Source organism: Zootoca vivipara, chromosome 4 (genome assembly GCF_963506605.1).
Source record: "Zootoca vivipara chromosome 4, rZooViv1.1, whole genome shotgun sequence".
Lineage (NCBI taxonomy): Eukaryota > Metazoa > Chordata > Lepidosauria > Squamata > Lacertidae > Zootoca > Zootoca vivipara.
In genome coordinates this window covers 10,284,853-10,300,484 of record NC_083279.1, presented here as the reverse complement: position 1 = coordinate 10,300,484, position 15,632 = coordinate 10,284,853, and the positions used below count along the sequence as shown (strand labels likewise).

General features: G+C 38.7%; 1 protein-coding gene across 12 annotated transcripts in view; it reads left to right on the top strand.

The window, feature by feature from the left end:
* Positions 1-15,632, top strand: part of MYCBP2 (MYC binding protein 2) — a 136,213-nt gene that overhangs the window by 14,538 nt on the left and 106,043 nt on the right. For all 12 annotated transcript variants that reach the window (XM_060273339.1, XM_060273338.1, XM_035116062.2 and 9 more), the window contains exons 3-12: positions 2,043-2,258; positions 2,383-2,536; positions 5,201-5,397; positions 7,101-7,343; positions 7,828-7,899; positions 9,299-9,395; positions 11,266-11,339; positions 13,379-13,517; positions 13,991-14,067; positions 14,660-14,864. In XM_060273339.1, coding sequence (XP_060129322.1) covers positions 2,043-2,258; positions 2,383-2,536; positions 5,201-5,397; positions 7,101-7,343; positions 7,828-7,899; positions 9,299-9,395; positions 11,266-11,339; positions 13,379-13,517; positions 13,991-14,067; positions 14,660-14,864 — 1,474 coding nt within the window. The remainder of the gene's footprint in view (positions 1-2,042; positions 2,259-2,382; positions 2,537-5,200; positions 5,398-7,100; positions 7,344-7,827; positions 7,900-9,298; positions 9,396-11,265; positions 11,340-13,378; positions 13,518-13,990; positions 14,068-14,659; positions 14,865-15,632) is intronic.

Genomic DNA, 15,632 nt, shown 5'->3' with positions numbered 1-15,632 from the left:
GCGGCCTCTGCCTGGCCCGGCCTAGGATGCCTGCTGCCCCGCCACCCGGAACCAGTGGCTGCTGCAGCGCCGAGCACTCAAGAGAACCAAGCAGCGCCCTGAGCCAGCGCCCTGAGCTGTAAAAACTGTACCGGTAATAAAAAAAATAAGACATCCCACCGAAAGTAAGCCACCCTGTGTTTTTTTGAGGGAAAAAAGTTATAAGACGGTGTCTTAAAAAAGGGGAAAGACGGTATATAGATTGATATTGCCACCTTTAGCTGTGCCCAGCACTAGTGTAATTTGCTATCTGTCCTCCCCCTCTGCTAAGAGACTTGTTGCTATAATCTGTACCAGCTAAACCTTCAAACAGTTATCAAGTGCAAAAAGTATATTACACTAGAATTAAGGTTACAAAGCCATGAGTGAGAGTTGTTGCAGTCAAAAATTTGCAAGTGGAGCAGATATTTTTCTTGCTGTCACTTCAGGCTGTGTGGAGTGGAGTGGCAAAATCAAATGTACCCAACAATGAAAACTTCAGTGAGTTCAGTAATAGTATAAAGGTGTTGTGATGTAAATTCCATGGTCTCCCCTTCCTCTGAAAACCATATACCTAAATTAAAATTGAATAGCCTTTCCCACATCTTCAAAGCTTTGCTGCTCTGTTTCATCATTGCATGTGTTCTCTCCCCCCCCCCATTTTATTTGAAAAAGTGTCTGGAAAGTTTCACCCCTTTGACCATTGCTTGTAGTGATCATATTTACTACTGTATCTGTATTGCTAAGCCTTAATTCTGAGAGAGTGAAACATGCAACACCTGCATTCTTCGAGGGCATTCCCCCCCCCACACCTTACCCCTAGACAGCAGGCCTTCTGAGTGCTGGGATAGATTAATGATACTTTTTGGTACCATTGATGGACAAGGCAAAGGGAGACTTGGATGCCTCTTCTCTATTTCTTGATTCTACTTCCAATCAGGGGTTGGTCAGGTTGACCCCGGGGACAGAAAAATCACACCTCTCTACTCTGGCCCAGAGTGGCTTGGAGTCTGCCTCCCTGTCCCTGCACTCTCCTTGCCAAGGGTCATGGCAAAAGTGAGATTGGAACCAAGGACTTCTGAATTTGTAGCTCAGCCTCTTTGCCACTATGTTACACCAGCTCAGTTTCCCCCCCAGAAAAAAGCAACATGTTAAGATATGAAGGGTAGCCACTCATCCGATGCATACAGTGGATGCATGCCAGGGAGTGGCAGCCAAGTGGTGCTCCTTGGCACATGCCTCAAGAGTTTTTAGGATCTGCACCTGCCCTTCATGTACCCTTCATACATTTACTGCAGCAAACAGCACCTGTACCACCACTTTAGCTGCGGCAAATATTGTAATGTGTGAAACATCTTGCTATTTGAAGAGAATGCACCTTTACCAATTGCAAACTCCATGACAGCAGTGGGAAGTGATAGGAAAGGCAATACTGTGGGCTGCAATAGCAGGTGGGCATCCTTTCTGTCCTTAATTAAAAACTGCTGCAGCTGTTTGACACAAGTCTTTTTGGTGCCATGCCCCTGGAGAAATCAGCTGTGAAATCCGCTTAATGAGTGAGCTCATACTGTGTTACAGCTTGGCATCCCTGCATCAGTTAATTTATAGGTAATTCCTGCAGGGAGGCTAAGTAAGAAAGAAGAAAAGTTCTCTCAATTGTGATTTGTCTCATGCTTCTACCAAGAGAAGATATAGTGCAACAATATATGATTAAGAAATCCCCTGTTTACATTCATGATTTTGGTATAATAATAATAATAATAATAATAATAATAATAATAAATAATTTATACCTCACCCATCTTGCTGGGTTTCCCCATTGTTATTCTTAGTTTTTAAATGGATCATCCGTGTTCTTTTTTCTTTTTTTGCTTTCCTTTGAGTAAAAAGGATGACTCTCTACCCCTTAAACAAATAAAGGGGACTTGTCAAAAGAATGTGGTTTTGATGAATGCCTCTCTAATATAACATGAAGATTTTGCTGACCTGTTGACTGCAAGGAAATGTTTTCTTTTTTTAATCAGAGTGAAAACCTGGATAGTATGGTAACCATACCAGACATCAAGCTTCACAGCAACCCTTCAGCTTTCAATGTCTACTGCAATGTGCGGCATTGTGTTCTGGAGTGGCAAAAAAGGGAGACCTCTGTAGCCTTGGCTTCAAAAAACACTGTGCAGAGTGGTGATTCAGACAGTGAGGAAGAGGAGGAGGCTAAGGAGCCGCCTATCAAGCTTCCAAAGGCAAGTAACCCCGCTGACCACGTCAAGCTCCCATGTAAAAGGCATAATAATAATCTTTGACATGTTCTGTAGTACAGAACTCAAAGCATCTCTCTGTAACAGGAGTTACTGTGTTGTATTTTAGATAATTGAAGTTGGACTCTGTGAAGTGTTTGAACTTATCAAGGAGACAAGGTTTTCTCACCCATCTCTCTGTTTGAGAAGTCTGCAGGCCCTTCTCAATGTTCTTCAAGGCCAGCAACCAGAAGGTCTCCAGTCAGAGCCTCCTGAAGTTCTAGGTAATGTTTCCTGCAATTTAACTTCTAATTTTTCAAACAAAACAGTAACAGGGAAATATTGATAAATATTTAAATCACAGTTTATGGGATGTATATCTGGCAGCTCACAGGGAGTATTTATATAGTTCTTTTATTTGAAATATTTTTTACCCTGCCTTTCCTTAAAATGATCAAAGCTGCTTATAACCCAGTGCAAACAATTAAAAATACAAATAAGAATAACAGCTAAAGAGGAAAAAGAAACAACGGTAAAATGATTCAGAATCATATAAGGAGATTACAACAGCAATGTAGTCCTGCGTGATTATGAATGTTTTCAGAGTTTTCTGCTGGCAATCATATTGCCTTTGTTCTGCTAAGATTTCCTCCAAGTGTATTTGCAGAATAAATGGGTAACATAAGGGTAATTTGACAAATACCGATTTTTAACATTACTAATTGTATGAAGTGTAAAAAATTGATTTGCAGCGTTATGAGGAACTGCTTTTAAAGATAGTTCAGCAACCACATTAAAATTTATTCACTTTGCCATGTATATATAAGTAGACCAGTGTGATCTTCATTACATTTGAAACAATTTTAAAACTATTTTAGCTTTATGAGTGTTTCATGCATGCATTATGTGGCTGGAGAGGGAGCAAACCTAATGCCGAACTGCTAGGGCATTTGAGCCAGTTTTACACCACATCACCCACATAATGGTCACTGATAATTGTTTCTGGGTTGAATCCACCAAAGTCTTTGTGTGAGCAGAATGACTTAGAATCATAGAATTGTAGAGATGGAAAGGACGACAAGGGCCATCTACTCAACCCCCTGCAAATGCAGGAATCTTTTGCCTAGCATGGGGCTTGATCTCACAACCCTGAGGTTAAGAGTCTCATGCTCTACCGACTGAGCTATCCCAGCTTCTGCTAATGCTGCAGAAAGTCTTCCTTTCTTCCCCATCCCCTGACCCGCATCTGTTCTGGAGGGTTGAGGGGAATTATAAAAATAGCAAGTTACTATTTTTAATATACCATCCTTTCTTTAACCAGTTCTCTCTTTCTCTCTCTCCCTCTCTCACCTCCCCTTCTGTGCTCATTGCATGATAGAAATAGGGCTAATATTTATTTATTTCATTTGGGACATGGGACAAACATAAGTGCTGGAACTAATATAAAACCTGGACTCTTACATGCTATATCAACAAATTTGTTATAGTATCTGTTACAGTCGTACCTTGTTTTGCGGCTGGGATCCGTTCCGGAGCCCCGACCGCTAGCCGAAAAGGATGCAGGGCAAAGTGCCACGTCTGCGGAGCGGTTTGCGCTTCTGTGCATGTGCGAAGCGTGATTTAGCGCTTCTGCGCATGCATGATCGGCAAACCTGGAAGTAACCCATTCTGGTACTTCCAGGTTTGCTGCGGACGTTCGCCGGCATGGACGCTAGACAAGGCGGACGTTTGCAGAGATATTACTGTATTACAAGTTTCATTCTCCACAGCCAAAGTAGCAAGGCAACATGTTTTGAGTGATTGGATGACTATTTTCAAGCACTCTGCTGTGAACTGGGTAGTTCTGGCTGGAAGGCAGAAATCCTCTTGTCAGATAGATGTATGTCACTGACATTGAACACAGTATTTTGTGTCTTGCATATTCTTTAACAATTGAGTATTCCCCAGATTTTGGGTTGAACAGTTGAGGATTTGAGTTCTTTCTGATGCTGCATGGATTCCAATTTATTTAAAAATAATTTATTTAAAAATAATTTCAATGAACAGTGTTAATTTTTTTAAGGATCCAGGGCAAATCATCAGCATTGTTGCTATTTCACTTTTCCAATAAAGCTCCTATCTTGCAATGCATTAATTGCTACTTATTTATTTACTTGTCTATTTTATTAACTGTATTTATAAATCACCCTTCCCCCGAAGGAACTTAGGTTGATGTGCAACAAATGTACAAAATTCATAACACAAACAGTAAAAGCACATTACTAAAAAGAAATATTAATAACTTGTTAAAACACTGATTCAAATATTGTTGCTGAGGATTAAACATCCCATGGTAATACTACAAAAGTATGTTTAGGGAAGTTTTTAATGTGTGACATTTTAATGTATTTTAATCTTTGTTGGAAGCCGCCCTGAGTGCCTGGGGAAACCCAGCTGGATGGGCGGGGTACAAATAAATAATAATAATAAGAATTTATTATATACAAAAGTATGGGAAGATATAAATATCTTGAACTGACACCTGAAGGATAACGATGAGGCTGACAGGTGTACCTCTAAGGGAAGATGATTCCAGATTCAGGACCCCAGAAAACAGAGTCGGCCCTTTTACATGTCTCTTCCTTCTGAATCCTAATGGGGACCATGTACCCCCCCCCCCGTTGCTCTTAAGAATTGAGTTGCAGTGGGGGAGGTGTTCCAGCAGATGTTTGGTCCCCAGGCTTTATAAATGATTGCTAATACATTGAATTGGGCCCTGTAGTGAACAGTCGGTGCAGAGTCTTTAAGACTTGATTGGGAGCAAAATAGCATCATACAATACTAAACGGAGTTCACAAGAGCATGGCTTACTAATGGCAGTTGATCATAACAGTACTTCTTAAATCAGTATTAGTTCTCGTTTGCGATGACTCTGCTTTTGTGTAAATAACCCTTTGTTCTATCTCTAGAGTCTCTGTTCCAGCTTCTTCTAGAAATCACTGTTCGGAGTACTGGAATGAATGACAGTACTGGTCAGTCTTTGACAGCACTTTCATGCGCTTGCCTCTTCAGTCTTGTAGCTGCATGGGGAGAAACGGGACGAACGCTCCAGGCAATCTCCGCTATCCTTACCAACAATGGGAGCCACGCTTGTCAAACTATCCAGGTCTTTTATCAAAATTTGAATTATTATGTTGGCTGACTGCATGCATCTGTATCTCTCTCTGATCCCAAGAAATTGCTTGATGTTTCCCAAATCAGAGATGGGCAACTTGAGTGCCAAGGATTGCGTTAGAAATATTTTGAGACAATCGACCACAGGTGGTAGTATTTTGGAGTTCACTGCAATTGGCCTAATAGAGCTTGCTTGCCCTTTTCATGGATGCAGCGCATGCCATATGTTTGACAAGTATTTGTCATGTTATTCCAAAATGTGTTTGGAATGAAATACCTGAAACCTATCCTTGAGGAATTGTAATAGAAGTCTTGAGTTGAAATGCATTGCACTGGATCCAAAGAAAAACACAATTAAGTTCCATTTGTCCAAAGGAGCTTTGTACTTCTGTTTTTGGAAAGCAAACCTCTTTTGAAACAGAGGAAGGTTTGAAAAGTGGCTTGTGGAATGGTAGGTCTTCCACTCAAAGGGAAAAAATAAAACACCTGTGACTGAGCATCCCTTTGGATCCCAGTGGTGGTAAATATGGGCTTCTAAGTGTTTGCTTCCTTGTTTGACTTCACCATTTCAGGCTTTTGTTTTCTGGAAACCCACATTCTTGAGATTCTCAGAGCAACCTTAGGCACAATGAGAAATGCTCACTAGTAGATGTTTCTGTGCTTTTGCTTTTACCCTTTTCTTGTTACAGCCACAGGAGAAATTACATAAGCGGGAGGTTCAAGCTGTGACCCACCTGAAGCTTCTGCCTGTCTCCCATTACGTATTCCTTATTTAGTTATCAGAAAAAGCAGGAGTGCCATTTACATGTGCATCTCTTTCTCACCTCTGCTTATAAAATCTGGAGCTGGTCTTTGAAGCTTTCAGATTGTAAAGCTTTCTGAGAACTTGCATTTTTGTTTCTTTATCATAGACAGTTTTTCCTGCCTTCCATGTTGCAGAATGTTCTAAAGGCAGTTGACAAAGATTGAAATAAAGTAACATAGCTAAAATATACAACTACTAAAGGGCACCATAAGATAAATACAGTACAGGTACCTCTATTTCCCAGCTAGGCAACCCTAAGCATAATTAACAAGAATGAAATTACTGTACCCTCAAACTCTGTGGAACTTTCAAGTGAAACACATTGAAGATTTGAATGTAAATAACTTGGTGAAAGGGAGGAATAATGTCTATGTGTCTTATGGGTTAGATCCAGAGAAGAGTGAACAGTGTCTGCTCATTCAGTGGGGGTTTCCGGGCTTCACTCCAACCCCTTGAATCCTTCCCACACGAGCCACTGAGGGGCAATATAGAAGCGGTATGGGGGACTGCAGCAAGTTAGGGAAATTGGAAGAATTCAGTGAGACCGCCTTCTGTAAGCGGAAGTGCCCTTTGGCTCACACAAGACGCCTTTGGATCCAAGCCAATGTTCATTCTCATGAAAGACAACTGCTTATAGCAGAAAAATAAGTAGTCATTTGCAATACATGCTACCGACTAACTCAAGTTGTCACTTGGAAAAACTTTCCCTGATGCTAGGCAAAAAATCCTTTCCCATAAGGTAGGTTAGGTATTGATTGTACTATCACTGAGTCTATATAATTTAGTATTAATTTTCAGGTAACTGCACTATGTTGTTCTTTTCCATTTTCAGGATTGGTGATTTAAAGTTTTCTAGTAAGTGACAGTGGTTATCTTTCCCCTTCATTTAGGTGCCAACTATATTGAATTCCCTCCAGAGGAGTGTACAAGCTGTTTTGGTGGGCAAAATACAAATCCAAGATTGGTTTAGCAATGGGATTAAGAAAGCTGCCCTGATGCACAAGTGGTCTTTAAAGGAAATCTCTGTAGATGAAGATGACCAGTGTCTCCTTCAGAGTGATGGTTACTTTTTGTATTTATTATGCAAAGATGGACTGTACAAAATCGGCTCTGGCTACAGTGGGACAGTCAGGGTAATTTACATTTTGAGCTTGAACAGTTTTCATTATTCTGTTTTTAAATGAGTAAACTCATTTCTATTTACAGTGGTACCTTGACTTACGAAGGCGATCCGTTCTGCGGCACTCTTTGTAAGTCTAAACCTTCGGATGTCGAAGCGTCCATTTTGTGCATGCGCGAAGTGCGAGTTTGTGCTTTGCGCATGTGCAGACCGCACGTGCCACACGTGCCGCTTCTGCGCGCGGGGCGAAAATACTTCCGGGTTTGCCGACTTCGTAAGTCGAAACCTTCGGAAGTCGAGGCATTTGGATGTCGAGGTACCACTGTATTTCATTAAATTTATATCTTGCCCTTCCTCCAAAGGAGCCCAGATGTATTGAACATGAAGGTGCATTGGACAAAGAATTGTCCACAATTTACCAACTCGTTTTTAAAATGTTGCTTTTTTTGTACGACTACTTTATAAATGGCCACTTCAACAATTGTATTAAATTGCAGGGTCATATATACAACTCTACATCTCGCATCAAAAATAGAAGAGAGAAGAAGTCTTGGTTGGGTTATGCTCAGGTAGGCGGAATTTGAAATCAAATTTATTTTTCTGCTGGATGCCGCCGAGAGTGGCTGGGGAAACCCAGCCAGACGGGTGGGGTATAAATAATAAATTATTTTTATTTTTATTATTAAATACAAGAAATTAATATTAAATCGAATGAGCTATAATGTAGGCTAAATTGGACCAACCACTGTATAATTCATTATAAATCCATTGGTGTAAATGGAAAGAAAGTAATATCATTTGAGCTTATAATTCTAAAATGTAAAGTTAAACTTTAAAATATACATGGTGGCTAATGTAAAATAGGGATATATTCAGTTTTTTATACTCACCGCAAAATATTGTATAAGACTCGAGGTGGGTCAGAGGCTATTTGATAATTCACTTTTAAAATGGCCATAAAAGGTATCTAAGCACATGACTTGGCAAAACTTACTTAAATTGATCTGGGTGGCAAAATGTACTTTTCCTACTTCTTCCTAATGTTTGCTATGGCATAGTGAAAATATGCTATACATATTTTCACTATGCCATAGCAAACATAAGGAAGAAGTAGGAAAAGTAGGGAAAAGTACATTAGTCACTAGATGTCTAAAATCCTGCAATTGTTACAGGAAGCAATCTTGAACTTCGCACCCCTCCCCAGTTACAAATATCTTGACTAAAACCTCCATTCTCTTGTCCATTTATCTGTATGCTCTATATCAGGCACCCCCAAACTGCGGCCCTCCAGATGTTTTGGCCTACAACTCCCATGATCCCTAGCTTACAGGACCAGTGGTCAGTGAAGATGGGAATTGTAGTCCAAAACATCTGGAGGGCTGAAGTTTGGGGATGCCTGCTCTATATTGTATCTTGCTGAACTGTTGCTTGATCATGGGGAACAGTGGAAGATGAGATCTATAAGCCAAGTCCTTAATTCATAATACTTATAACTGCTGGTTGTTTTTCTGTATCTTTTGGGGGACGGATTAGGTTTCTATGGCAATATGAAGGACCACTGAGCATATTTTCCTTCAAACGTTTCTTGTGAATACTCTTGGGAATAAGACATTGTAAGCCAGATAGATGTATAAATAGAAATGTTCTGTTTGCCTTCATATTGCTTCGTATCGCACTGAACTGCAAATATAATGACATCATCTTGTCAATACGGAGTGTTGGCAAGCACCATGTGAGTCCTATGATGCATTGTGCTTATTTGAGATTGACTATTTAAACTTCAAACTAACTGCAAAGCAATCTGTTAAAGGTGGTATATACTCATGAATGAGTATGCATACATCCCTCTATAAAATGATAAGTCAATTTCAAAACAGGTAAAGCAGGAAAAGATGAAATGGCATTTATTTATGTTACTGCGAACACAATTCTGGAACTTTATTGGTCAGTTATTCATTGTCTTTGCAGGGTTACTTGTTATATAGAGATGTGAACAATCATAGCATGACAGCCATAAGAATCAATCCCGAATCTTTGGAACAAGATGGTACAGTAACTTTGCCAGGTACGGAAATGCAGATTGGCTCTTAAATTATAATATGGCTTATAATATTACATTGTGCATGACCTTGTTTTGCTTAATTTTTGTTTTATAGTGTTCCGTTTTACTGAAAATACTGATAAACTTATTGCTTATGATTTAAATTTCACATACTGGAAAAAGGATTTAATACATTAATGATCATGATACTATTAGAATGGAGCTTAAATTCAATATGCAATAGGTAAAATGCACAAGGATACAAGACGATATCATGACATATATGGAACAACAAATACAAACTTTTGTTAACACAACGAGAAACAATATTAGGTTGAGAAGATCGCACATGGGTGAAGGGAAGTAATGGGAACAGGGGGAGGGGAGGTATAGGGCAACATTTGGAAAATTGTTAAAGATATATATGTGATTTAAGAGGTTAAGAACAAGGAGTTTAAAGAAGGAGATTAACATGAATGAAAAGCAAAGTCATGTTCTTGTTTGTATTATGGTTTATTTTGGTTGTAAAATTCTCTGATGTAAAGAGTGTACAATTTTTAAAAATAAAAATTTAAAACTTCGAAAGAAATGACCAAACCAGAGTCTGCCTCCTGATTCATGACTGAATCAACATGGCAAATTAGAGCCTTTTAAATGGACAATAGCATTTACGCATCACAGGGGTATATTGTTTCATAAAACATTCTGCTGGAAGAAGAAAAAGAACTCTCAAAACCAATGTATCAACTTTCTACAAACGATCGTTTTCCAAAACTTTCCCTCAAAGTGTAAGTGTTCATGGAATAGCACATCTGCCGCTACAGACCATAGTCTGCTGTCAAAGCTGCTGAAAGCTCTGCAGTCAACTTGTGAGAGAACACCAACACCTAGAAACGCAGCAAGCAGCTGACAGTGAGCAGCGGCTTTTACATGACAGAATGAGGTCTGTGATGTCTGTGTGTTATGCCAGTGCTGCTTTTCAGGGCTCTGGAAGATCAGAGCTACTTTGTCCCATCTTGGATCCACAAAGTTCAGTAGCTTTGGCATGTATTGACTCTGCAAGGCACAGCGCTGAATATTGTTCTGCTGTGTGCTTTTTTAAAAAACCCAGTTCCACCGATGAGCATGGCGTTGTGCTGTAGCCATTTGCAGAGAGCCGTTCTTACTAAGGACTGAGCTTTCAGAGAGCTTGCCCATGGCATGCCTCTTAGCGTAGCAGGCTCCACTGCGGGCGGCAGGTAGTAGGAAGCACTCCAGTGGCATTACTGCACCAAAGTTTGGAAGCTTAGTAGTTCCTTGGGGCCATGAAGGCAGCCTGACAGTCTGTGCTGCTGATGCAAGGAAGTGTGCCTAGACTGCTCCTCAGCAGCTCCCGAACTTACTCCGAATATTAACCCCTCAGTGGATGGTTGTGCCAAGAGCCCACTGTATGTGGACTCATAAATAAAACACTTTTCCCCTAGAGCTATTAAACTATACAGTTCTGAATCTAAATTACCAATATGTTAATTTATCAATAGTTAGTGTCAGTTTTAACTAGCACATAATTGTCACTGAATATGTACACTCTGCTTCATTGATCAGTAGGTGTTTCATTTTTGTTTCTTTTTTTGTAATTGTGGTGTTTATCATCTGAGCATGCAATAAAAGAATAGCTTATTGATCTGGATTCTATTTATGTGCGAAAATATATCGAAGCTTCGGCAACTTCTCCATACATCAATAAAATACTTAAGATGTTACATTGTGTTTGCTGCAATTATGGGAACTAGGCTACTTTGGATGTATTTTCTGTCTGTGTAGAGTTAATTTATGCTAATGAATCATTTATGGAAATTTGGAGGGTAAAGTATTTAATGTGACTTGATATTGCATAATGGTGTGTTCTATACAGATTGCCAGGCTGAAGGGCAAAACATACTTTTCACTGATGGAGAATATATTAATCAGATAGCAGCTTCTAGAGACGTAAGTACGATACTTCCTCTGATATTTGTTTTCAAGGACGTTTTGTCATGAGTTACTGAATAATCTAAATTATTTCAACTCTGCAGTTATTGCACATTCTTAGCATGTTTAATGCCATTAAAATGTGCATCACAATACTCTTGTCATATTTAAAACAGAAATGCATGGGAAGAATGCCTATCCCCTAGACTTCTTAAATGAATTAAATGCATATTTCAGGAGCTTCCAAATTTTATGTTGTCTGTCTTGTATTTATTTGTCTTAATTGGAGATTACTCCTGACTATTTTGAGTTTGTATGGTGCTGCTTGTTGTTATCACTTAGCCATTCTTTATCTTCTTGCACATCTGCCTTAAGGATTCTTCCATGCCAAATATTTGCCCGCTGGCACATGTATCCATGTTGAGCATCTGGTGTTATAGTTTAGCTCTCCCACCCACATCATGCTTCTGATCACATTCTGATTTTCATCTGCTAATTACATTTTGCTGCAAGAGCAAGTGTTATAAAATGAGTGGTGCAGCGGCTTGCATAAAATTGGAAGGCCTGTATTTTCTAACAAATACACTAGTTTGGGTTATTTTGACTTAACTGTTATGGAAAATAAGCCATTTCAATGTTAGGTTCATAAATGCCTTAATCATTCTCAATGGCTCTCTGCTTTTTATTTCATTTAAAAAATATTTGCCCTTTCAAATATTCAAGGAAATATTAGTATTAATTATGTCCTTTTAAATACTTTAATAAACACCTTAAAGTCAGATTTTTAATACTTTAAGTTAGAAAAAAATCTTTACCTCAGTGTCTTTGATAGAGAGCCTTGAATCAGTTTGGTATTAAAAGTATAAACTTCATTTCATTTTAAATCAAACTTATATTTGGCTGTTCTGAAAACAGCCTTCCTTGGTTTGTCTACACTTCTCAAAGAGCTGGGGATGATGTGGGGTGAGGAGTGGAATCCTTTTCCTCTGCATGAGAGCTGCTATTACCTCTGTGAGGGTAAAATATACAGGTTCAAATTTACCTGTATGCCTTCCCTTCTGCAGCTAGTGACACCTTCATGGGAATGACTTTCAAGGTGAAATGTTTGAACTCCTCTCTCTTATGCCATAGCACAATCCAAATCCACCTATCCTAGCTGCTTTTAGGAAAAGAAAAAGAGGTCAGGGGAGACCTAAACATGGATTTCTGGCATCTTTTATAGTTTTCCTTTAAAGAAGGTTTGTTTTGCCTCTAAGAGGCAAATGGCAAAAGAAGTCCAATATTTTGTTTCATACCCTTAACACCAATTCACTTGTTTGCAGGGAGGAGGTTTGCCTGGGAAGGTAGGTGAAAAGCATGTAAAACACCCTAATACTTTTGATAGCATTTCAGCACATCTGTCACATTAGCAGATTGTCTGTGCTTTCTGCAGGATTCAGATAAGGGCAAGTGTTAGAAATGCAAGCTATCAAGTAAAAGTGGGATTCCTCATTTTACTAACAAATAAGCTAACATGTTAAACTCTTGGGAAATGCTGCAGAAAACTCCCAGTTCTTGCTAATTTCCTGAGCACCTAGATGCCAAAATGTAACTTGATACTCAAAGGACTGGACGTATTTTGTCATTTAAAATGGAACTTCATATATTTTCAGACTGTAGGAACTTAAACCTGGTTGTTTATTTTCAGCACCTTTCAGTTGCTTCTTTTTTAATAACCAAATGTATGACAATATTCTCTGCATATAAAATTGATGTGCAGATATTCATATGGTTTAATGAGCTTTGCTTATATCTTTTGCGAATTAAACATTACATTGGCAGTTAGGAGATAGGAATGTGCAAATATGAAAAAGCTTTAAGTTATGGACTAATGTGTGTTATTTTGATTGTGGTGTTTGCATCATTATTCATATTAATCAGCATCTGACCCTGCATATATCTTATTTAATGAAGGAGTTGCTAAAGATTCACAATGCAATTCACAAAGCACATGATTGCTCTATCCCGTGGCAATAATTATTTCAAATTGTTGAATATTGTATTGTTATTTGTTGCAGGATGGTTTTGTAGTTCGAATATTTGCAACAAGTACTGAGCCGGTGCTACAACAAGAACTGCAGCTTAAACTTGCACGAAAATGCTTACACGCATGTGGTATCTCATTATTTGATCTGGAGAAAGACATGCACATTATCAGTAAGGAATCATTTTTCTATTTTCCTCTTCCATGTTTAATAAATTGCAGAGAGCATGATAGTTTGATTCAATATGAAGAAGCACCCAAAAGGGAAACATACTTTAAAGCTGATGCACTTATTTAGGTTCACAAATCATTTACCCTATGTGGTACCATTGTTTCCACAGTTCTCAATTATTTGTCAGGATTTTTTTTTAAAAAAATAACCAATTATTTTTATTCTCCAATGTAATATTCTGGCGATTCCAGGTATATTTGTTGATAACCGTAGTCTTATAGAGTGTGCTTCAATATTTCTTGCCCAGCAGTTGTGTTTGAAATGACACAATATTTTGTGTAAGATGTTTGTACTTGAACATTTGAATGGATGCCAGTTGCTCAAAATTTGAGCCCATGGAATGTTTGAATTTGACACTGAAAAAAACCTATGTTTGAAAAGCATTGATAGCTAATGGCAGCTTTGTGTTTGTAGGTACAGGGTTTGATGAAGAGTCAGCTGTTTTAGGTGCAGGAAGAGAATTTGCACTAATGAAAACGGCTAGTGGAAAGGTATTGGAAACACTTTTGTGTGCACCCAACTGTATAATGTCCCCTTGGCTTGCATTAGTGCTGTTTGGGAGCTGGGCACAATGTTATATGTGGGCCAAACTTTATGTGATTCTCAATGAATTGTAAGTAGCTTTTCTTCAGCGTTTTCTTTTCTGAATCCAGACATTCAGGCTTTAGTCTGCAGAGGAAAACTAGCAAAAGGAGAAGGGGTATTTTTTAGCAGGGAAAAGTACCAGATGAGAAGTTAGATAACACCCACATACACCCCATGTGGGACTTCCACTTCAGAATGTGGCCTGCCCAGCTGCATTTTCTAAAAGAGAAAAAAGTTACATGACATTGTGTGGATTGTGATTCATTCTTTTCTGAATTGCTTTCCTTTGTGAAAGTTCCTCTGTATACTTAAAGAAAAGAGCAACCTGATGAGGTAATATTTTTCATAGTTTTGTAAGTAAAACTTCATTCATTGCAAACTGGCTTTGAGTAAAATTAACATACCTATTTAGAAATTTGTCAAACCGTTTTTCTTTCTTTTTTTACATTGATTGAATGTTATAATTGAACTAATGTTAGTGTCTCACCTCCCCTTCAGATTTATTATACTGGCAAATACCAGAGCCTTGGAATAAAACAAGGTGGTCCTTCAGCAGGGAAGTGGGTTGAGCTGCCGATCACCAAATCTCCAAAGATTGTTCAGTTCTCAGTTGGGCATGATGGCTCACATGCTTTACTTGTTGCGGAGGACGGAAGCATATTTTTCACAGGCTCGGCAAGTAAAGGGGAAGATGGAGAATCAAGTAGGTTTGGGGCGTTTGTGATGCTTGCATTAACAACCATTAGAGAGATGCTCCAAAGTTTGAATGAGTGCTTTCTTAATTTCTGGTTCTATGTGTTAGGATTCATAGTCCTTTTTCACCTGGGTGATATCACAATTTGTGCTCTCAAAAGAAGTGTTCCTCCTGTGAATAAAGAAAAATCAGGTAGAAATGTCTTTTTCTGAATGATATTGCAAGAAGCTCAAGTAAAAGACACATCTAGTGGTGTGATCATCATTTTGTGTGAGCAGTGCTGCTCTCTACAGAAAACAGCATAATATATTTTCATCCCTGATTCTTATTATACAACTTGGAAGCAACATTTTAAAAATTATCTTCAAGTCTTACCTTAACCTTGCACATCCTAGTCTTTGGAACAAAGGACAAAAGTCATACTCAGAGTAGACCCATTTAGTTACTTGATTTTAGTGTGTCTACTCTTGGTATGACTAACTTTTTATCTCCCCCTTGCTGGACATTATGTATGTATTCTACAATAGTGTTAAAAACACAGCGTTGTGTGTACAGTTTTATGCTGTTTGTGTGTTGGGGTGGACTTGCTTTGATATGTTTGCTTTGGGACATTTTGAACAGGATTTGCAGTTAATAGGTCACAGTGATAACATTGTTTGCTTTGTGCCTGGAAGTTTTCAAAACAAAACCTTAGCCGTTTATATGCTGTTGATTTGAATCCTCATATATGTGTACTGCTTTGCATGCCTCTCTGAAAATGGGAGGAGGAAGAAAGCA